This window comes from Protomyctophum parallelum (assembly GCF_964188405.1).
Source record: "Protomyctophum parallelum genome assembly, chromosome: 7".
Classification (NCBI taxonomy): Eukaryota; Metazoa; Chordata; class Actinopteri; order Myctophiformes; family Myctophidae; genus Protomyctophum; species Protomyctophum parallelum.
This window is the reverse complement of record NC_139705.1, coordinates 14,933,504-14,958,983: the sequence shown is the minus strand read 5'-3', so window position 1 is coordinate 14,958,983 and position 25,480 is coordinate 14,933,504. Positions and strand designations below refer to the sequence as shown.

At 42.1% G+C, this 25,480-nt stretch overlaps 1 protein-coding gene across 1 annotated transcript in view; it reads right to left on the bottom strand.

Annotated features, from left to right (window-relative positions):
* The window catches only part of cacna2d3a (calcium channel, voltage-dependent, alpha 2/delta subunit 3a), a gene marked incomplete at both ends in the record, with an annotated part of 288,788 nt that overhangs the window by 87,277 nt on the left and 176,031 nt on the right, over window positions 1–25,480 (bottom strand). The window contains 10 exon segments of the mRNA XM_083769683.1: window positions 9,078–9,152; window position 15,764; window positions 15,766–15,889; window positions 16,554–16,649; window positions 17,396–17,489; window positions 18,509–18,606; window positions 20,505–20,550; window positions 22,604–22,671; window positions 23,461–23,522; window positions 25,398–25,469. Coding sequence (XP_083625809.1) covers window positions 9,078–9,152; window position 15,764; window positions 15,766–15,889; window positions 16,554–16,649; window positions 17,396–17,489; window positions 18,509–18,606; window positions 20,505–20,550; window positions 22,604–22,671; window positions 23,461–23,522; window positions 25,398–25,469 — 736 coding nt within the window.

The window sequence follows — 25,480 nt, the reverse complement described above, 5'->3', positions numbered from 1 at the left end:
TACTATTTTCTTTTTTCTTTTTTACATGAAAACTTCTGCATAATGAGTACTTTCTACTTTTGGTACTTTAAATACATTTTGATAACAATACTTTGTACATTTACACAAGTGACTACTTGCAGTATTGCTACTTTTACTTAAGTAAATAATATTTTTCCACCACCACAATATTTTGTGCACAAGATCGCTGACAAGACTGTACAACTTGTGGGACGAACTGCATTTGAACTGGATTTCAAGCCAATTGCAATTAATCTCGACGTCGTCGGCTCTTTGGTTTAAAAAGCAGAGAATCTCTAGAGTGCAGCGCTAAGCAAGATGACAGGTGTGTGTGATCACATTTTCACAGTTTTTGAGTTTGGACACAAATCTGTAGAACTCTCTCTCTCAGGGTTTTAAGCAACAAGATACAGAATCCCATGACTGAAATGTTTTGGTAGGCCAAGTCCCAATCTGCACACACACCCCCACACCCACACCCACACCCACACACCCACACACACACACACACACACACACACACACACACACACACACACACACACACACACACAGCGGTTTCGGTGAAAACATTTCCACCTAAAAAAGGTGAAAGAGTTATCACCTAGAATGGTAGCATGCAGCCACCTTTAATGAGGAATTGCATTTTATAGCACTTTTCCAAGTGCTCAAAGCGCTTTACAATGGTTCATTCATTCATACATTGGGTGCTGAAGCGTCAAACAGTCGACCCCGGTGTCCTCAATTCACACATCAATGGTGGCAAGCTACTGAAGCTAGCACCGACTGGGTATATTATAGAATAACATTTATTGGCTCATCTTAGAATCGTCTTATATACTGTAAGAATTGTGGTCCAAAAACAAACAAACTGTCTCTGCGACATTGTCCAAGAGGTGGCTCTGTGTCGTTTACGATAGTCAGTCACTCATATGTGATATTTCTGGCCAAGATTTAACTACCGGTAATTTGACGCACATTAGCGTTTTTTCGCCGTGAGTTGATACTTCACATGCATGTGAGTGAATCTATGGGACTTCAGAATAAATAAATAAATGTGACCGAGGTAGGATATGTAAATTACGTCAGACTTCGGTGCTCTATTGTGTAACGTTGCTGTTTTATATACAGATGAATGCCCTATTTTGTCATACTGTACATGAAAAAAGGAGACAGCAATATTTGTTTTGCACCTCAGATTTGCGTTGCGTTGATTATGGAGGCAAATTGATGTCCTTAGCTGTCAGAATATGATATTGAACTATTTGCATTTCAAGCCACTGGAACTATGATATTGAACTATTTGCATTTCAAGCCAGTGGAACAGGTGCTACTGTGTATATTACACATTTAGCAGCAGAGGAGACAGACAAGAGCACTTCACCGGTCAAGGTCTGATTGCAAATACTTCTAATCTTTATGTGTGTAGATGTGTTTTGATTTAGTATTATGTTGTTCAAGTGTTTTGATTACTATTATAATGTAAAACATAGTGTGGTTGTGGTGTCTTACTGTCCTTTGTCTGTTCATTTGTCTGTCTCTACAAAGGCCTTCACTGTATTGTAAAAAAAGAGACAGCGTCCTCAGATTAAGGCTTCCAGGAAAATGAACACGTCAAATGAGTCCTCCGTCTAGAGCGACGCATTCATATTAGCCATCACCGGCACCTCCATCAACATTGCCCTGGGAATCCCCCTCAACGGTTGGGTGGTGTGGATGGTGTTAACCGGAGCAGCTGGTACAACACTGGCCTCAGAGCTCCTCTTCAACTTCATTAACATCCTCTGTATTATAAAGCCCATAGAGCCCATATACTTCTTCATGCTGGGTTTCTTCTTCACCGGGCGTCCCCTCTTCCAGAGCTGCATGTGTGTCGAGAGACTCATGGCGGTGGTTCGCCCGGTGCTCTTCCTCAAGTACAAGCCCCTCAGGTACAGGCTGGCTTGTTCCGCGGTGGCCTGGTTGATAATCATTGGCGTTTCGCTGATATGCATGCTGTTGAATATATTATCATTAATGCTGGGCCGTTATCGGCGTTAACGTGCTGCGTTAACGCGAGAATATTATCGCGCGTCAAAAAATTATCGCCATTAATCTATTGTCAAAGTTGGGTCTGGGAGCTGGGTCTGCATTGACTGCATAAAGCGAGCAAACTAGGAATTTCGCTTTGATAGTTTTACCTGGCGGAATTACTCTGTGGGAGGGAGAAGTCCTAACCTAACAGGGACAAGGTGAAATAAATTACTCTGAGAGCGGGGCGGTAACAAATCCTAACCTAACCAGACACGGGTGAAATTAATGAACAGTGCGGCGTGCCACATCAAACGTCAGCATGCAGGACTCTGTGAACCCGGGTTTGCTTCAGGGGAAATTTCTTTACAAGAAGCTTCCCAATGGAAACCTCGGTGCAATCCGCAGTAAATAAAGGAAATTAAGCAAACAATGTGGCGGGTGAGGAGCTGAACACAGTTGGAGACGGAGAAAGCATATTTTACGCAGCGCAAAGATGTCCCGTTACCGTGGATAGACGTGGTCGAATGAGGAGACTGAAGCCCTGGTCGCGAGGTGTCCATTAATCAATTGCTTAAGAAAGAAGAACACTGCAGTGCCGTGTAATAGTATTATAGCCTACAGAATATTCTGTCTGTCTGTGCGTGCCGTAAACATGGAGTGCTGTCACTGTGTGGGGACTAGTGGGGACTGGAACTTTCATCTCAATAAACTGTAAACATTTTGCGCTGCTGTCTGTTATCAGTGCGCTCAGCGCTGTGCCTCCATGCCAAAAAGAACAGTGTGTGGCACTGTGGCTGCGTGTGTATAGTGAGAGAGAGGGGGGGGGTCCAGTCCCAGACGGCACGACACATGCACGTTATGAGTATAATTTTATCACAATAGATTTCACTGTGTTTTTTTTTTTTTTTTTAAGATATTATTTTTGCGGCTTACGCCTTTTATTGATTTTTTAAGGGACAGATAGTAGGCTGACAGGAAACGGGAGAGAGATGGGGGGATGACATGCGGTAAAGGCCGTGTCGGGTTCGGGAGTCGAACCCGCGGCACACCGCGACTGGATCACCAGTCCGGTGCCCAGACCGTTACGCTACGGCCTGGGCCAAGATTTCACTGTGTTGTAGGCTGTGTTGTAGGCTAGGTTTATGAATGGAACACATTGATAAAGGTCCCCCCTGCTGCGTTTCCAATTGCTACGGATGACAGTGTGAAGGCAAACCGCAGCAAATTAAATATGCAAGAATCCCCAAATCTCCGCCCATACGCATGAGTCTACCGAAGTATTAGGTGAGAATGTGACCTAATATGGCTCCGGGGAAAAGTGTTCGTCAAACTACTGACTGTAAACAGTTCTTCATCACCTCTAGGTTTACAGTTTAATTAATGTCATATCCCAGAAAAGGGGGTTGTTCTTGCACCAACTGTTTCAAATTGCCTGTATGGTAACGTGTTTATGGTTATTCGTGTTTAACTGAATAAACAATGTATAACACACGTACATCGTATTGAACATTATTATTATATTTTCATTACCAATTATGATAGGGCTCCTGGTCTAATGGGCCACGTGGCCCGTTCAAGGATTTACTTCTGGTCATTATTTAGGTAGCGCACACATATTTTCAATGCTTTCGGCAGAGTTCAAATGAGCCATTTTAATCTAGATTAATCTAGATTAACTCCAGAATTGCAGTGAGATTAATCTAGATTAAAAAAAAAAATCTATGCCCACCACTAATTATCATGCAAGACATATTATGTTATCTTGGGCGAATGCCTTGGTTTCAAGTCGGTGATGCTGCTGTGCAGCCTGGCCATCCTCAGAGCACTGACAAAGGCCGGTCCAGGGGAGGCGGCGGACAGGGAGAGGGACAACACCTTGAAGAAGAGAGCCTTCACCATCATCTGCTTGATCATGGTGTCATTTGTGGGAACTTATTGTACTTGGTGCCTTGTTATTGTCTTTGCTGACAAAGACGAATTCTTAATCCCAGATGATATTAAGCTAGCTATATGTTTTTGCATTACTGTGATCAGTGGGACAGTTCAACCACTGCTGTACATCTGCCAAAAGACTGGAAAATTGCCCTGCTATAAACCTACACAAGCTTCATAGATGAACCCCCAACCATTATCGCTGCTGTTGGGAAGAAACCACCTAACTCCAAAATGTTCATTTTTCAGGAAATGAAACATCGTTGTTTTTTAAAAACAAAGCAAAAGTGCCACATCAAAGTTGGTGTTGTGACTTTATATATTGTCAGAGTTAGTTGTTTTAGCAGACATTTTGAGGGTCCAATGGAGTTAAGAGGTTTTGTCCAAAGCGTGTTTTACTACTTTTCCCGACAGCATATATGTAATTGCATTCATTCATCAAGTACAATGAGGGCTCATGGCTAATATAGAGTAACCCTATGTTTATGTTATGCATGTAATCCTATGCAATCCTATATCATGTTATGTTATTCTTAATATGTTATACATGTCAGTTATTCAATTTTATCTCTTGTGTTTCTTACCTAGTTCTGTTCATTTTCTCTTGTTTTGTAAAGCACGTTGTAAATTTGTTTTGAAATGTGCTATCCAAATTATTTGAGTGTGTAGACAGACAGACACATGCATAATCCATATACTGTACAGTACATGTTGCAGCTCTTTGGAACTCTCTCCCAGCTCACATCAAAGCCGGCCTCACCCTCGCCTCTGTTTAAACACACCCTCAAAATCCACCTCGTATTCCCCGTCTAATTCCAATCACCCTCTTTTGCCTTGTATGCTTTTGTCTGCTTAGTTTTAGCCTTGTTTTTTTATTTTTTTTATTTGTTGTTTTGTAAAAAAAAAACTAGTACCCAGAAAAGTGCTATATAAATGATTTATTTATATATTCATTATTATTATTATTATTATTATTTACATGTGTAAGGTGTGTTCTATGTTTTGCCTGCAGCTGTGCAGTCTGTTGTGTTGTATTGTATTTTGTAAAGTAACCTTTATAAGTAAAGTGGCTTCGGCTTCTCTCTTGAGAAAGAATAATATGGCATACTGTATTTGTTTACTCAAAATGTGTTTATTCTTTTTTTATAAGTGTTGTTGACTAACGTCAGAAAAATGTGGAGCGTTACACACAATTGTATCTCTTTAAACAGAGTTAAATATTATACATGACTACAAGGAATGAACTAAAACCAAGTGTATTGTTGTGGAAACCAGCAGTACTATATCCTTGCACACAGAGCTGAGCTAAAGCTGAATAAAACAGTACTAACGTTAATCTTAGCCAGTCTAGTATACATTTTATTTTTCCATAATCGGGTCAGAGGCTCAGAGCTAATTCTGGTCACCAGATGAATTTGACTTCTGCATAAACTCTATGATCACTTCAGCTGTGTTTATTTTGCATAATTTTGCATATTATTGTGGATGCCTATAAAACCAGTCGTTAACATGTCAATAGTTTGGGGTCATTTTAACACCTACTGGGGCTTTTATGAGCACCCCAGAAAGTTTTTAAGTTGCTTGATTCAGTATTTAGAAATTTGATATAAATTGAATTAACTTTATACAAACCCAATAACCCAGTAAATTCAAACTCCATTTAACCCCAGTTAGATTAAGTGAAAGCACACGTCCTTGTAGTAGAGTTGCTTCTGGTGACTGATATTGGCCTTCTCATCATGTTTGTCAAATTTGTCTTTGGTCTCATAAACAACAGTAACCAAACAGCAACAACACTTACACACAATTATCTACATGGCAAAAAGCATTTTTGATTTAACGAGACATAAGGTATCAATTGCCTTAATGGTATTAGGAATTAAGGAATATTTTAAAGATGTTAAGGTTAGCAAATAGGTACTTTGTACCGTCTACCAGAGGGAAGTAGTTTGAACCCCCTGCAGAGTGGATGAGAGGAGGTCATTTGCTATCTTGACAGCTTTTTTCCCAAAGTACTTCCTTGTAGATACAAGTTAATTGTTTCTGTCTCTTCCCAATGATTTTTGAGGCTAGGTTCACTATTCGCTGCAGCTTGCTTCTTCCTTTTATATTAAGATTGCCAAACCACATTACCATGTTAAAAGTAAAGATTCCATCCATCAGGTTCTTAGACTGTTTCCATATTATGCTTGCCCACTCTAAAGGAGTTGAGCTTGTGTAGTAGGTGGAGGCGTTGGTTATAGGTTTTAAAAATCTGACATGTTGCTCATGTCTGAGGTGGGTGTGTCCTTGGGTAGTTTCATGATGCACAGTGACATCATAAAAGGTAGGTTTGTTTCCCTGCACACATCCCTGGTTTATTATATACAGGCAGGTGTCCGGGTGAATTTCACCCAGGGTTAGTGATAGAGTGTATTTGTATGTTTTTTGAGCTGATGGTGTCCTGGTTAAAAAGTACAGGTGCGTTTTTGAGGGGGAAAAAGCCCAAAGGGCCTATGGCCCATCATTGTATTTGTATCTTCTTCTTCTTCTTCTAAAGAAAAAAGGTGGTGCAATAGCACTCAATTGAATATGAAAACGTTGAACAGGCATAGCACTTCGATACACATATGCGTCTCCTCACGATGAACAAATGTGGTATGGGGATCTATGACCTGTGACCTTTGGATCTCCCACCATTTTGAGTTATATGAAAAACAGTTTAAATCTATCTATCCGGGATCTTTGATCAAAATTCACAAAAATTAAGGTTTTATGACTCAATGAATATTGCATATTGACTCTGCATACATGCAGAGTCACATGTTTATGAAACTTACAGTACAGTATGGTAAATAGCACTGGAACTAGTCTTACTCCAATTGGCCAAAAGGGGGCGCTATAACAGTCTGAATTGAGTTTAAAAATGAAAACTTTGAACAGGCATAACTCATGCCTCGTTTTCACATGTGCATTGACTGATGCAGAATAACGCTGAAAAACGCTTAAACCAGATTTTCTGCCAGGATTTTGAGCAATTTGCGTGAAACCTTATACACAAAAGACGAATTGGACCAGTATCTGAAATCCCAGTTGAAGAGAAGTTTGTACGTGACAATTTGTAAAAAAAAATAATAATAATACAGTATAGCTGCAAGCTATATATACTGTCTGTCTGTCTGTCTGTCTGTCTTACCACTGTTGAGCAGCCTAAAAGGGCCTTTCATACTGATCACTATAACTATAACTGCAGCCAGCCAGCGGTGTTGTTGAGCAGCCTGCACCGCTCAGATCACAGAGGTGTGATTTCTCTTATTGATTGGCCCCGTGTTATCGCTGCTTGCAGCTATATTTCATGTTTAAATAGGCTACAGAATGAGAGCATATCGACATTAGATCATATTGGTTAACGGCCTTAACAGCAATTAATTATATCTGATATCGTTATATATATACTGTATATACAGATATATAATACAAATAATGAACAATTTGGGACATACAAGGCTTCCACCCGACAGCACAGATAAGACTGTGGAGAAGATAGCCAGGCTAAGGATGTACTGTACTGTACTGTCTGGCTTTGGAGAGCGGGCTCTGTCAAAGTCCATCTCCTCGCCTTTAGGGGAGAATCGAGGAAATGGGAGACGTCATGTTATCATAACCCTTCTCAAAGGCAACGCCATAAATACTGTGAAATCTAGATTTCTATCATTCTGAGCTCCCACACGCTCTCTCTCTCTCCCTCCCCTCCTTCTATCGTTCTTCTTCTTTCGATAGCCTTGTTCCTTCCTTTCCGCTCGCCCCCGGGGCGAGGAGAGATCATGCTTCATCGTCTTTAAATCCCTGTGCTGATTACGTTAGGTTGCGTTAAGTTACTGCCTGACACCACCGCTCTTCTGACTCAGACTTGAGGTGAGGAGGAGACACCCACACCACAATGAAAATACTCCTCACATAATCACACAGGCACAATTTATTAATACATTCATACTATTACTATATGGTGGAGTATACGAGTGTGGGGTTTTTCCACATGCACGGTATGTACCGGTATGTATGTACCTTACCTACATACCACGGTATGTACCGGTATGTATGTACAGTATGTACAGTATGTACCGAACCGGTGCATCCAAGTGACAATAAAGTAAGTCTGTAAAATAAAGGACATATAATTAAAAGACGGGCCAGGCAATAAGCCCTTTTAGGCTGCTCAACAGTGCCACTTTAGGTCACCCATCGGTATTGCAGCTGTTCGTACCCCTATAGATTCTGCGAGCCTATCTACGATCTAATAGCGTTAGACCACCATCTGAAAATATGTTGTTCCAGGGACCCACCAGAAGCAAATATTTGAGTTATTTGAGTACGTCTGTGCCACGCTATGAGCTTGTAGATCTGCTATTTTTCAACATAATGCTAAAAACACCAAAAGGGGTTCCCGTCCAAAATGGGTTAATTATATTTTAATACCAATACTTTTGTACTTTTACAGTAGTTTAGTTAGTTTAGTTCGTTTTTTTTTATGTGAGTACTTTTTCCACCACTACATACTCGTGATAAGGGCTAGGGGTAGATATGATGGCAGTATATGCAGTCTGTTTACCAAAAACAAATCCCATCAAAACTGCATACTATCAACTCATGGTGCCATTCTGCAACATGGTGCAGGATGGTGGAAAATAAACAGAAAACGACATCCACAAACCATCCACCTTAGTTCCACACATTGTGCCTGTGCAAAACCCTGCATATGTTCTGGCACCAAGATCATCTCGAACAATACCCTTCTAAAAACCACGACAGCAAGACGACATGCACTCCATAATCAATAGACATAGCCTATAGTTGGATCGGCGAGAGAGAGAGAGAGAGAGAGAGAGACACTTTGAACCTGGTGTCCCCCATCATCACAGCTGGGGGACCAGAGAGAAGATACAGTACATGGACAAAGACAGCGGGAAGTGGAGGGACTTTGCTGCTGGCCTACTATATGCGCCAGCTGGCGTAATGGGGAATGGATAAGTAAGTCAATATGCCGTCTGTTTAAGCTTGAGGGACAGCCAATGTTTGTGCGTGTTTGTGTGTGCGTGCGTGCATGCGTGTGCGTGCACTATGCATTGTGCATATATGACAAAACCCACACTTACCAGCGGCAATGGGTGATTTCCTCTCGTCCAGAAGCTGAATTGCAGTGCTGGCCAGCACCACACTCTTGTTCTCTCCTGAAACAAAGACACAGACGCACACACACACAATATCACATTTTATATCACGGTTCCGTGTAATCAGCTCCGAACCACCCAAAGTGGAAAACAAAAATACGTACATACGTTGTTGTCGGACGAAAACCTCTTATCGTCACACAACAGCATCAAAAAGCCACGTGTTTCGAGCTTGTAGATCTGCTATTTTTGTTATTTTTTTAATTTGAACCCTGACAAGTAACAGTTTCAGGACGTAATGAGATTTCCACCCGGCAGACGTGAACAATAATAACCAATAATCACCATCACTACCATCATTGGACATAACATAACTATTGCTGTCGGGTGGAAACCTCATATGTACAGCTTGGCGACGCGTTTAGAGCTTTGAGACACAACTGCAATTTATGTGAATTCACCAAAAAGAGAGAGAGAGAGAGAGAGAACAGATCGCTTGTGTTTGCTGGCTCCAGTGGTGATGTAGCTACTCAAGTACTGTACTTGAGTAGCCTACCATTTTGAGGCAATAGGTTTTACTTTATTCAGTAGTTATACTGTTTATTATACTGTTCATTATACTTTTACTTGTACCCCACTACATCTCAGAGGAAAATATTATACTTTTACACCACTACAGTTATATGAAATCTTATTTACTTTGTAGATTTAGAATATTATTACCAGTAAGATGCCTGAGGGCGAGATCTTGATTGTGTTGAATGTACAGGGTTTGATGAGGTCAGATCAACATATGGAATGTCAGAACAGATCAGCTCCATATATGGAGATCTAAGAGTGGCAGTGTCTTGAGTGTGCAGGGTTATGTCCCGGCCCAGGTAGGGCCGGGACATAATTTTCGGGCCTGTTGAGAACTCTAGTTTTCACAGGCTGCCGGGCGCTGCTGGATAAATAACTTTGGGGCAGGCCCGTCTAGAGTTTAAATGGACAGGTATAAGTCAAAAGGGAGACATCGGCCCAGGCCGTAGCGTAACGGTCTGGGCACCGGACTGGTGATCCAGTCGCGGTGTGCCGCGGGTTCGACTCCCGGACCCGACACGGCCTTTACCGCATGTCATCCCCCCATCTCTCTCCCGTTTCCTGTCAGCCTACTATCTGTCCCTTAAAAAAAAAAATCAATAAAAGGCGTAAGCCGCAAAAAAAATATCTTAAAAAAAAGAAAAAAAAAAAAAAAAGGGAGACATCGAAGAGGAAGGATGGATGGGGAAGGATCAACATATGGAATGTCAATTGTCAGAACAGGTTCTGACATATATCCATATACTAATATTGATGACATCAGGGATCTCATATGGGCTTAATTGCGATAGCATGTCACATTTACTATGAGCCCTGAATTACTATCATCCCTGATGATGTCATAGTGATGTCACGAGACCTGGGCACAATATATGGGGATTTTGAGTGAAACACTGACGGACAAAAAGCGCACGATTCCATAGTTAACTGCGACCTTCTGTCGCAAGAAAACACACTAACCACTTCAGCCCTGTATATATTTCGGCTATTTTCAAGATCATTTTTAAACATTTTGAACTTGTCTAATGGGACATTCTTCACAATGGGTACTTTTAATTGTGGTACTTAAAGTATAAATTGAATTGATGTCAATACTTTTGTAATTTTACAATTTTCAATACTACTTTTTCATTACGAGGCCCATATTCTATTGGCTATTTGAGCCACGGACCACCATTTGATGAGATTTAGCCTCTCAGACCCAAAACGTAGAATATTGTGTTGTTGATAAGATTTTGTCCACGCTCTACAGTTCCATGCTGTGCTGATGTGGTATCATTAGGCACCAAACGACAATGATTTCACATTCTCTATTTGTGTACAGACTTGCAATGCAGATGTTTAACAAAAATGTAACTCTTGAGAGTTTAAAATGAAACCAAAATTTCATTTTACGGTCTCAAGAGGGTCAACTTGGTTACCAACTTTCCATCGTTCAGCTGGGGACCACCTGGAACCCTCTCAAGGACCACTGGTTGAAAACCACTGACTTAGAGCATACTCTGTCTACATTGCAGTATTGATACTTAGTTCATGCAGTAAAACCTCTTCCATCACTGGCTGGCTCACACAGCGCGCCTGGGCCCGAGGATACATGGAAACAGAGCCTCCCTTCTGGACGTTTAGGGCAGCAGCCCCGCTTTCATCTCCCAGAGATGATGGGGTTTTCGGTGAGTATGTGTGTGAGACGACGGGCCGACGCACGCGAGTGCACCGTGTTCGCGTGTCCAAATATGCCAGCACAATGGGCGAGTGCATTTTGTTTTGCTCGCACCGTATGTATTGCATCAATGCACAGTGTGTGTGTGTGTGTGTGCGTGTGTGTGTGTGTGCGTGTGTGTGTGTGTGTTCTGGCCCGTGCAGTCACAGTGGAAAGGGCTGAACCTCATCCCACCGTATCCTATTTCAACCCACAGCAATCAGCCTCGTCCACAAGAACACAGTCTAGAATTAATAAGGGTTGGGGGGGGGGGGGGAGAGAGAGAGAGAGAGAGAGAGAGAGAGAGAGAGAGAGAGAGAGAGAGAGGAGCCGAAATGCGTGAGAGGAAAACGTCGCAATCGGGTGGAAACCTTGCATGTAAAAGAAAAGGGAAAACAAAAAATAAGCTGCGTTCCAATAGATGGTTGTTGTCAGGCAGAAACCTCTTATCTCCACATTCTAACTTCTTGTGGCTTTTCATAAATTAACGCCCCGTTTGATCATAATACTAGCGTTACACAAAAGCATCAAAATATGCAAGCTCGAAGCGACGCGTTTTGAGCGTGCACTGTACAGTACTTCTGATCATTCTAAAAGTAACAGTTTTACAAGTATATAGATTTGCTTTTTTTTTATCTTGAAAATGTGGCGCAAATCTTTGAATATATATTCTTTCAGAGCGAACGTTTTTAACTCAAATCTTTGCTTCTGGGGGGCCCCAGAAACAACATATTTTCAGTTTGGGTTCCATTGGCCAAAAACATATCATTTCTGGGGTTTTTAGGTTTTTCAGAAAACTGTCAGGATTCAGAAGACATGTAGAATCTTGTTCTCAGTCCTAAATGGGTTCATATTTTTCATTGGTTCAATATTAATAAAATCTTGTACGTCTTTATTATGAATTATGAAAAGTAATGGAAACAAGCCATCGTGGCTTTTTCGTGTTAGCCTGTTGCCGTTGCTTGCGTAATTACTGTATACCTGCTGCACTGTTCGCAAACTCTTAATAAAGTATGCAATCAAGCAATCAAATCCACAGACAGGAGTTAAAACCAAACATTAATTCACAAAAAAGTTGAAATATGGAGATACAAGGTATCTGACCCAAACAGAAAGGAAAATAAAGGGGGTGGGTTGGGATTTGGAGTCTTGCAAATACATGTCAATGTTTTTCTCCATTTCCAAAGCTGGCAACAAACCAGTCTGAATGGAATAAAAACCACATTTGACATCGTCTAAGCTTCATATGAGTCCCCTGGTAGTGTGAGTGAGCGTGTGAGCTGCTAAAAGCTCCTGGCAGAAATCTCTCAATCAAGTCCTCTTGTATTTATTTTCTGCAAATGCACACTGGGGGGCGCCATTCTCACAGTCTGTATGACATGTAGTTCTCTCATTGAGCAGAACAACTTCACATAAAAGAAAGGAAGGAACTTTATTAACTCATCCATCGCCACTAGGGGCGCCAAAAAGGCCCTGACCGCCAGTTTCTATACATTTTCTTATTTTATTTTTAAAAAAAATCTAAAAAAAATTATATATCTATATTAACAAGTGAGAACTTGTACCCAACACATGGCAAGAAACCCAAAGCCACAACAGCTACATCGCTATTGCAACACCCACAACACCATCTTACACACTACACCCACACACACTCACACGGCAGTGACGTCACACACTTACCTTCGCAGTGTTCGGGACCTATCTCCTCCTATCGCGCCCAACGCCAACACTCGACACCACCCGCCAAACACTGGTCATTGCAGTGCCACCAAAGATGCCTCCCGTCCACACTCACGGCGGCAATGCATTTGTTTACTACAAACATTATCGCCCCAAGCACCCACACCCCCGGAACACTGTTGCCCTTTCACCACACTAAATTCGCCAGGTCTATGCAAGTGAGCACAAATTACATTCATTCACAAGCCCACAAATGCCATTCAAATGCCATTCAACACACACTACGACTCCCTTACAATTCGCCAACCTGGCAACTACTACCCCGTCTTTTAAGCCACTCCCCTGTGCTGCTCTGATCTCCGAGTCTCCCTGACAGTCCTGTCCGCAGGAGAAAAAAACAAGGAAGGAGAGGAATCTTCGCCTCACGATTTTGCTTATTCTTTCTAAATCTCTGTATATAAAATATCGCTTACTCAGCGAATCTCTTAGTTAAATCAACATTGTTCTTCCACAGTACTTGGTTTGTGCCAAACTATTACAATTACACCGTTCGAATTCGCTATTTCGCCTGCCGAGTACTTTTCATTGCACACACACGCACACACACGCACGCACGCACGCACACGCACACGCACACGCACACGCACACGCACACACACACACACACACACACACACACACACACACACACACACACACAGGAATAGAATAGCCATGCAGCCTATACACGGAGGCAGCGAGACAGGACGTTATAATCTTGAGTTTCATTAAATAACTGTCTTTCTCCGCACGCGCACGTGCGCACACAACATTATTCAACTGAAATGCGTAACGCCAATATTGGGCTAATATAGGTAATAGGCTACCAATATGTGGGTAGCCTACAGGGATTTACCCACGGAATGAATATATATATATATAATCATCTATACCAGGGCTGCCCACACTTTTTAATAAAACTATCATCCCATTGGTTTTTATTTTTGGTATTTGACTTTGCTACTGATGATTGTACGCAACAACAAGTATTGCATTGTGTGTTTGAGCTGACAGGCCCTTTTTGATGTCAATCAATCAAGTCATCTCAGGTCATCTCAAGCGGCAGATGCAAGAATCGTTTTTTATATAAAAATTATATATACTAGCCCTTACCCGTTGTGAGATATTTGGTGGCCGCGGGGGGTACTGCGGGGGGTACTGCGCCCGGTGCGTTTTTAAGAATGTGTCAAATCGAAAAAAGGGCTCCGTTACGCCCTCCATATTCATATGGTCAATGCCTGTGTGAAAAGTGGGAGCGATTGGTGCAGGCATTGAGGAGATAAGTGTTTGTTTCTGACAGACAGACAGACAGACAGACAGACATTCAGACATTCGGTGAATTATAGTATGATTTTTAGGGCCATGTCATGTGGTCTACCTGCAAAGCCTTTGTGATCTATACTGGTAGATCCTGATCTACCTTTTTTGGCACCGCTTAAAGGGACACTTCACCCTTTTTGCAAAATAATATATGTTAATGACGTTTAGAAGCTTTAGATCACTTTCCTGGGGGTATTTATGTGTGTAATATGTGGTTTTAGTTATTTTAGATTGTAGCAGTGAGCCTGTTGTCTCTGATGTCATGGACACTGGTCTCACTACCTTCCTGGACTACAATTCCCATAATTCTTTGGTGCACTGCTCCTCCTTGCGGATAGGGGGAGAGCCGCGAAATTCTAGTATATATATATATAATATATATTTAAAATAAACAATAAACAAGTGATAGATTCAGTGGGGCTTTTAAGTGACTATGGGTTGTGCCAAATTGATTTATTTTGTTTATACATTATCTATAGGGCTAATAATATAAAGGATTCATGATACATGGTATGCATTTCCAATTAAAAAACTAATATTCCTATCACACAAAAGTTTGCCCCTTAGGTCAGTGGTTCTCAAAGTGTGGTCTGGGGGGGTCGTTCGAGGGGGTAATTTGGACATTCAAATTAGCTGGTCTACAAGTACACAAAGTGCTTGTAGATTTGCTATTACATTTTTTCTTGGGTCCCTAGCTGGCACAATTTTTTTGAGATTGGGACCGTGCCCATATACATTCACATGTTGGTGAGATACCAACCTGTGTTGAAGGGCATGTGAGTAGAGTAAGGTTCATAAGTAGGGAGGTATGTACCAACCTGTGTTGAAGGTTATATACATACAGTACATTGTATTGTTGTATGTATATAGTTATAGCTGTATACTGTATGTATGTAAAGTATACTGTAGGTATAGCTGTGAATAGGGAATTGAAGTGAGTAGACGAAGGTTCATATGCATATACACGTTGGGGAGATATGTTATGTACCAGCCTGTTTTGAAGTTTCATATACTGTACATACACAGGTTGGGGAGATACCAACATGTGTTGCAGGTTCATATACAGTAACATATTAACCCATTTAGGACTGATACCAGATTCTACAAAATGAAAAAAATCTGTTTCTATATCAGTGGTTTTCAAACAATTTCATGTTAAGGATCCCAAAATATGTATATAATTGGCCGTGGACCCCCATCTCAAAATATGTTGTTTCAGGGACCTCCCAGATCGCAAAGATTTTGGTTAAAAACGTTCGCTGTGAAAGAATATCAAAGGTTTGCACTCATTTTCACAATTTTCAATAGCTAAAGTATACATAATGCTTAAAACACCAACACAGGTATGTACCAACCTGTGTTGAAGGGCAGTGAGTAGACGAAGGTTCCGGGGACCTGCTCCGCGGCCCTCTTGTACCACAGGGGGAAGTGGTCAGCGTTGAACACGCCCTCTTTGTCTTCAGCTGTCAGGAAGTCTCTTGAAGCAGACAGGAAACACATGGTAACCATCCACAAGGAAGGAGCTCACACATTGATTGATTGATTGATTGATTGATTGATTGATTGATTGATTGATTGATTGATTGAAATATGTATTAACAGTTTGCAGAATGGGTACATTTCACACATGCACACGTACACCGAGACCTATGGGGTCATCATAAAGTCTGAACACACAGACAAAATGTGTCCGTGACAAAGCCTTGTCCTTGTCAAATGTTTGATTTGATGTTTTACACGCCATTATAATGTCAAAGTTATTTTTATCATAAGACCCACTTACTGAATGTCAAGTCTCTTTCCTTCAGAATATGTATGACACTGATTTACTACGACATGTTGGCATATGAGTCCAACTAGTACTAGAGGTTCTCAACTGGACCTCCATAACTCTGAGAATGTACAAACCAAATGGACCCCAAATGAAATTAGGTCTGTTAGGAGCTTTCTGCGTTGTTGCATGTGGTATCGCACACTGAAAATAGCTGATCTACAAGCTCACATTGTGACGTTTTTGGTGTGCGATACTGGCGTACAAGTATAAATCTGAGCTTTAACACACACACACACACACACACACACACACACACACACACACACACACACACACACACACACACACACACACACACACAACTTACTTATTGGTGATCTGGTCAGGCACCACAAAGAGGTTGATTCTAGACAGGCCGGTTCTGGTTCCCAGGTATGCGATCTCCACCCCCTTATCAGAGTTCCTGGACAGCATGACAACATAGAGCAGTTCACAACAACCAGCATGACAAATACACAAGCCTCCATTATTAAACACTCTGTTTCCCTCAAATCTTCTTCTTTGCATTTGAAATCCATAGTTTAGCAGGGTATTTACATTAGCCGCCTGGCTGAACATTTCTGGGTGCACACTTCTTCTTCGTTGATCCTAGGATCATTCACAGGCTGCGGTAGAGCGCCCTCTATCATGACGAGAATCTCGTCATTGGCGGTCTGAGACGTGGAGTGAGATGACGATAAATCTTGACGAGATAACACATTCCATCGCGTTACCATAGGCGGTAACGTCAGGCCAGTGCCAGAAAAATGTGCAACATAAGCAAAGAAGAGCAGGAAGTGATTGCCCTCTATTGTCGCGCCAGGCTCGCTCATGGCCATGATCTGCCACTCGAACTATTAACATGCATAGCGTGACCTCTAATTAATGTTTTATTAGGCTCTACACACGGTCCTTTATCTCAATCTGAGCCCTAAAATGCTTTAGATTGCGTGCGTGCGCGTGCACATGGAGATTTTGGATATTCGATGACACACCATGGGAGCCACCGGATGCTAAAAGTGGTGAATAAAATGCTATTAATTCTGTATTAAATTACATTAAACAAACCCAAGATCTCTGGTTTTGGCAAAGGAGATTGCAAGCACGAATCCCAAAATTGGCATAGATTCGGTTAAGCCAAAGGAGAACTAAGCGATGAGGAGAACTTACTCGGACTTGTTGAGTACCAGACTGGTCCAGTAGGCCTCCAGAGGAGCCGTGACCACAGCATCAAACAAGACCTCCTGGATCAGCTCCTTGTCACCTACACACCCAGAGAGACATGCAGTTAAACTAAAACTGATTAAATAACCCAAACTATTGTCTTTGTCGGGTGGAAAAAAAACCTACTAGCCTAAACCTACTACTAAAAGTACTAGCGGCCTACTTGGAACGATGCTAGTTGGAAATGGATGCCCCACCCAGTTATTATGTCTGTGTCCCTTTTATGACCATATAGGGAGTTCTTTGTCAGACATGCCCAAATATGGAGTCTATGCATATGTCAGAATGATGTCAGAACAGGCCAGCTCCATATATGGCGAAATAGGGGTGATCAGGTCCAGAGCCCCGGGCAGAGGCTTTTGTGCTGGTTCTGGACAACCGGCTATCCGGCGTACTCGACACCGGGCACTGCAATCCCTGTGGGGGTGTGGAACGTGTGTGGACAGAAAACGCCTGCCTGTCGGTGGGGCGAACGGTTTCTGAGTTACAGACACACACACAGACGTGGTGCATTTAAAAATAGATATTTTCAGTATATATTTTTTCGCACTCATCGCTCACACACAGACGGGCACTTGATGACAACGAGCTGTTGATGAGATGTCAGCGAGTGCGTTGCGCAACACTTCAGACATGTGGTGACAGTCTATATGGCAACGCTTGGTTGTATTGTTAGTGTTCTGTAAGTCAAGACATCATAACTTTGGAATAGCTGCTGTGACTATGTGAACCACGTGTCTAGACTAACATTGTAGGTGAGGGTCATGGTGTACTGTACATCTAGAACCTCATGTGTCGTGTACTGTACTGTATGTGTCGCAGTGGATACTGTGTGTTCGAGTGAGACACACAAAGGCTCTTGTGATTGGCCAGTAGTCAAACAGCCTTGGTTTGAAAACGGAGAGGTCAAGGACAGTGACGTATCGCGGCGACAAAGCAAGGGCGTGATCGGCACTCCCGCATACTCTGCACACGTCATGGTGTATGAAGTTGTTCGGTCCATGGGCACTGAATGTGTGGGTGTGGAATTCCCCCAAATGTAATAATAGATAGACTAACATTGTAGGTGAGGTTCGTGTCCGCTGAGGTAGAGTTTGATGGCTTCTATCTGGGTCAGGTAGCGGTGCTCGGCGTGCTCGTCTGTGTTGCAGTACGTCCTGCAGCGTGACACAAAGAAAGAAAGACAGAACGAAAGGGACAAACGAGTCATTCTCTGTAACCATATTACCATAGTTATCATTCATTATTAACATTTGTGCTTTGTGTTGATTGTTAACCGTTTTCAATAACACATCCGTGTTCTGACTCTGTTCATGTGGCTTTGGAGGAGGAAGCAATCATTATAACAATCTATATTATGGGTCAAATCATTGATTAAAATCGTACTGTGATCTGTGTATTAAGTGGGTTACTGCCGTGTATAGTCGCAAGAGCACCAAAATTACCAAGAAAGAGCGGATACACAGAAGATCGCACACACCAGACCATCCATCCATCCCTCAATCCATCTCCAACTGCTTATCCGGAATCAGGTCGCGGGGTAACAGTTCCAACGACTAATACTTAAAATGTTCGTCGACTACCTTTTTTCACTGGCGAAAACTGAATGGAAACTAAATGAAAACTAAGCTATGATGACTAAAACTAAGACTAAATGTATTGACAATTTCGTTGAGAAATAATAACTAGACTCAAATGTTAGGAAGGGACTAGTGGACAAGAGATCCAGTATAAGTCATTTTACACTTTTTTGCATACTGAAAATAGCAGTTCTACAAGCTCACAACGCATCGCAGTGAGACACGTTGTGAGCTTGTAGATCGGCAATTTTTTAGCAAGTTTAAAATCTGTCATTACAACGGCATCAAGGCCCGCCAAAATACATTTTAGTCGACTAAATCAACTGTAGATTTAGTCGACTAAAATCGCATGACACTTAGTCGACTTAGGCTAACACTAAAACATTCCAGGTGACTAAAATATGACTAAAACTAAATAAAGTTTCAGTCCAAAGACTATCACTAAAACAGAAATTTGCTGCCAAAAACACTGGTCTCTTCACAGTGGGAAGTGCACTCGTGCAGTGAGGACCTCCCTAGGGAGACGCTTGGGAGGCATCCCTCCGTACTAGATGCCAGAACCAGCAAAGCTAGCCCCATATGTGCCCTCTCCCTACGCTCATTCTGTAGCTACGAGATGATGTCACACACTGGGCCCCTCCCACCACGTTTCAGAAACGGCGCAAGTTTCCGCAAAACACATTTCTTATCCTTACCCCACAATGAATCCAAAACGTGTAGGGCCAGAATGGGTTTACACTAATTCAACCTTAACATCGGCCAAGAAAATCCAACTAGAGATTTGAACCGAGCCTTTACGTCCCGTATTTTGTCAGTCGCTTCCATGTTTATCAAAGAAGTGTGCGTGTGCACGTGCATGTCGAGTGAACTGAAGTCAGTTGGAATTTTTCGACCAGGGGAGGCGCCGGGGAGGTGCTAAAGCTTTTCAACTTCCTTGATAAACATGGAAGCGACTGACAAAATACGTAAAGGCTCGGTTCAAATCTCTAGTTGGATTTTCTTGGCCGATGAAACGCGGTGGGAGGGGCCCAGTGTGTGACCTCATCTCGGAGCTACAGAATGAGCGTAGGGAGAGGGCACATATGGGGCTACAGCTAAGCTAGCTCATTTCCAAGTCAAGGAGCAGTGGTTATGACTGAACTTCTCACCCATCTCTAAGGGAGAGGCCGGCCACCCTTCTGAGAAAGCTCATTTTGGCTGCTTGAATCCGCAATCTCATTCTTTGGGTCATGACCCACACTTCATGACCATCACGGCAAAATCTCTCTTTCACAAACACACACAAAACCAAATGCTGTATCATCACTATTCTGCTGGCTCAAAGTTTTTTCAAGCCATTTTATGATTGGGCCCAGAATATTATTAGGGAATGATGATTAGGATACCAGTGCGTTCAAGAAAGGTCTCCTGATTGAGTGACCATGCATCACTAGGCTATAATATTATTTTCAGTACGGACACATAGATTCTCTTACCATTCATCTGCCAACTCTACGTCAGGGTGTTCCAAGTCATGCAGACCTAATGGACAGGATAAATAACACTTAAATCAGTTAAACCCCTGTAGTCTTTGAGAGGAATCCCACTTGAATTGCAACCAAGGTTATAATAGTTTGGGAATTTTCATTTCAGTTAGGGGCGGCTGTGGGTCAGGAGGTAGAGCAGGTCGTCCAATGATCCGTGGTTCGGCGGTTCGAATCCCGACTCCTCCTGTCCACATGTCGAAGTGTCCTCGGGCAAGACAACCGAACCCCACATTGCCTCCATTGAGTCGGTCGGTGGGAGCTTGTCACCATTGGTGTGTGAATGTGGGAAGTGAGGACGCTGGCGTTGACTGTTCGCCGCTTCACCCCCCGATGCATGAATGAATGGACCAGTGTAAAGCGCTTTGAGTGCTTATAAAGTGCTATAAAAATGCAATCTATTATAGTTCGTTTAGATTTTTTTTCCTAATTCAGTTAGTTTTACATCGTTTTCAGAGCGCATTTGCTAGTTTGTATAAAAAAAAATTTAAAATGCCAATAGTTTTAATTCGTTTTAGTGATTCACCGTAGTTTTAGTTTCTTTGTGTTGCAGAATTGAAAAGGTAAGTATTTTGTAATAAAAAATGTACTCAGTTACAGATGAACCACCAACTAAACTACTGACATTTTGTCTATAGTTCTTATTCAGTTCAGTTAACAAAAAATTGCAGATCTACAAGCTCACAAAGCGTAATTCTTTGAGCAAATGTCTCCCCGCCAGGATAATGGACGGTGGAGTTCAAGTGGTTGAACAGAATTAAGTATAAAGCACTGAATATGAACTCATAATAATAAGGGTATGTGCTCGCCGAACACACACACACCTGCGTGCACACACACAGACACACAGAGTTGTGAATACACACACACGACAAGCATAAGAGTGAAAAATGTGTGTCCTGAGTGGCTTTGACAGGCTGATGAGATCAGGAAGAGCCAAGTCATGCTCAGAGAGCTCCACATGATGGACGTGTTTAGCCGCATACACGCACACACGCACACACACACGCGAACTCCGCCGCATGAATATTAACATCCATGAGTCTGCTCATGAAAATAGACAGACACGGAAGGAAACACACACACACACACACACACACACACACACACACACACACACACACACACACACACACACACACCACAGTCGAGTTGCAGACAAGCGCAGACACACGACTGTAACAGCCACTAAAGCAATATTTAGGTTTCTGTGCAATTGTGGCTTATCCCGCTGTTCAGTACAGATATCGCTTCAGATACACAGCGATAGAGGAAACACGAGCGAAAACCACAAAATTATTAAGAGACGCAATAAGAGACAGACAGACAGACAGACAGGTACTTTACAATGAGAGACAGACAGACAGACAGACTGTTACTTTACAATGAGAGACAGACAGACAGACATACAGACTGTTACTTTACAATGAGAGACAGACAGACAGACTGTTACTTTTCTTGATTCAAATTTAAAAATCACACCCATGTGAAGTGAGAGGCGCTAATAAAGTCATGTTGTAATGTTGATGTAAATCAAACTGTGCCAACACAAACATTAAATGCCATTAACAATAAAGAGAACATACATTTTCCCTTCATTGTCAATGGCGTCTTTAAAACAAACATTGGACTAAAAACAAACATTAAACCTGTATATAAAAGTGGCTAGCGCCCCTCAAAAACAGCAAAAGTAGCAGATCTACAAGCTCAAACCGCGCCACTTCATGCAGTGTTTCGAGCTTGTGGATCTGCTACTTCTGATGCGTTTGTGTGTGACGCTGTAGTAGTGTGATCAAGCAGGGTGTTAATGTACCCGCCATGGAAAGAATCTTTGGGTATTGGGTGGTTTAAAGTAAAGAGAGTGAATTAGACTTAGGGAGTGGGGTTCCTACCTTCCTCCACTGTGACGTTTAAACTAAAGAGAGTGAATTAGACTTAGGGAGTGGGGTTCCTACCTTCCTCCACTGTGACGTTTCCTCTGAAAGAGTCTTTGGGTATTGGGTGGTTTAAAGTAAAGAGAGTGAATTAGACTTAGGGAGTGGGGTTCCTACCTTCCTCCACTGTGACGTTTCCTCTGAAGAAGAACTTGCCATGGCCTCTGGAGAGAGCCACCCCTAGACTGAACACATGGAGTAACAGTTAACCTTAGACCAGATTCTTCCAAATCAGCACAGAAAAACCTATGTTTCTGAATCAGTTTTCAAACAATTTCATGTCAAGGACCCCAAAAATTATATGTAATTGGCCGTCGACCCCCATCTGAAAAGATGTTGTTACAGGGACCCCCCAGAAGCACAGATTTGAGCTAAAAACATTCGATCTGAAAAAATATATGATTTGCACCACATTTCCATGATTTTTCAAGTATAACAAATAGGCCTACTGCTTAAAACACCAAAAGCGGTTCCCGTCCTGAATGGGTTAATACAGAGCCACCACTACACTGAACACATGGACAGTGGTGTAAAGTACATTTACTTACAATTTAAGTACAATTTTGAGGTATTTGTACTTGAGTATTTCCAATTTCAATTACTTTTACCCATTAAAATATTGTACTTTTACTCCACTGCATTTATTTGAAAACACTAGTTACTATAGTTACTTTGTAGATTGAATATTATTACCAAACATACAATAACCACTTCAGCGCTACATTATATATATTTTGGCCTTTTGAAAATAGCCGATCAACAAGCTCACATCAGCTATTTTAGACATTTGAAAACATGAAATGGGACATTCTGCATAATTAGTATTTTCTACTTTTGGTACTTTAAGTACATTTTGATGCAAATATTTTAGTACATTTACTCTTTAATTCTGGACTTGTATTCCTACATTGCGGTATTGATACTTTTACTTATTAAGTAAAATATATGAGTACTTTGTCCACCACTGAACTTACCTGAAAGGGGTCCCCTTGATGTCGGTGTAATAGTAGTCATTATGGAGAACCAGCACCCGTTTCTGTCTCACACACACACACACGCACACGCACACACGCACACGCACACACACACACAGTAGTCTGTTTGAGATACTGCCGCATGGGAAGCGGTTTCGAAGTCTCAAAGCCACTGGAATGCAAAAGAGCTTCGTTCCCCCAACAATCAGATACATAAAGGAACTGATAAGAACCAGATCGTATCAGGAAAAAGGAAAACACTAGCCCGTACCTTCGCCCTCCTCTAGCACTATTAACCTCTTACACCCCAGGGGGAAAATATGCAACATCGGCGTTGGAACTGGAGACCAATTGGGTCTCCATTGACCCGCTGAGTGCTGTTCAGAGGTTCTGAGCCGCTGCCCCGGCTTTTTTTGTTGTATATTTATGGAACATAGCCTACTGTGAAGTTGTTCACAAAGGAATTCAATTGACTTTGCTACGACAAGGTAAACATGCACATATCATAAACTCTTGTTCTACTTTTTGTTTGCTTGCTGTGTTTGCTGTTTGATGTTATATTATATATTTACTGCTGCATTGTCTGAAGGAAGCCAAACAAGAATAAGCTTAACTCTTATGTACCTGTAGTGTACACAAGATGTAACAAAGTACAAGCTTGAAACCTTGAAATTATGTTTCAGTAGACTAATATTGTTCATGCTGTTCTAAGTAAAGTGCTGCCTTCGTGCTTTTAAAAGAAATATATGAGACTACTAAGACTGTATCTAAGATGCTGCTGAACATTTTACTAGTTTGACAACTTCAAATGCCCCAACCTTCAAATAACCGAAAAAAGCTCATCTCTGCGCAGAATGCTTCCATACAAGTACGAGACAAACATGCTGCATGGCTTCCATGCAATCCGAATGACTGAAATTACAAATCAGTCTTTGCGACTGAGAACTTTAATCCATTTTGGGCGGGAACCCCTTTTGGTGTTTTAAACATTATGTTATAGTTTAGCTATTGAAAAATAGCAGATCTACAAGCTCGTAGCGCGCCACCGAGTGGCGTGCTACGAGCTTGTAGGTCTGCTATTTTAGAAAAATCGTGAAAATATTTATCTCAGAAAACTGGAGGATTTAGAAGATTCTTTTTCATTCGAGGTCAGGCCAAAATGGATTAATCCATGGGAACAAGAGTGCAGCAGCAGATTTGCTGCCATCTGGCTCCATCTAGTGGAGCAGTCAGAATGCATCAGTAGTATATCTGACCATCTGTCATGAGGATATACTGTAGATCGACAAGCTGTGCGTGTGTGCGTGCGTGTGTGCGTGAGTGCGTTACACGTGCGCATGTGTGTGTGCACATGACATGCTCAATAATCATCCCGAGGTAGAATGCTGATCACTAAGCTGTGAAAATGCAAGATGTCCAAGTGTGTAACAAGGACACACACACACACACACACACACACACACACACACACACACACACACACACACCTACCTCTCACTCTCTGTCTGTCTCTCTCTACCTCTCGCTCTACTCCCCCCACCCCTCTCTCTAACAGACTGCTATAGTAAAGAGAATCATTGGGGTGTTTTTTCCTCCCAGATTCAGCAACATGTGTTTGGTGGCGATAAGGAGAAACACACACACGCACACACTTTAACGGAATTCCATAATTCCGTGTGCGTGTGCGTGTGTGTGTGTGTGTGTGTGTGTGCGTCCGTGTGTGCTCTGCAGGGTTAAAAGAGGCTCCTGGCACAGTGACTGCCTCCCTGCTGACTGTTTACTTCTGGTACCGCTATTAGGCAAAATGACTGGAACATGTACGTGTGTGTGTGCCTGTGTGTGTGTGTGTGTGTGAGTGTGCATGTGTGTGTGTGTGTGTGTGTGTGTGTGTGTGTGTGTGTGTGTGTGCGCACACATGTCCTTGGCTCCTCACTCACCCCTTTATCCACGGTCTTCCTCACCTCCATGGAGAACAGCCCCGTCTTTCTGTTGACCATGGCGTTCCTCAGCTGAATGTGCA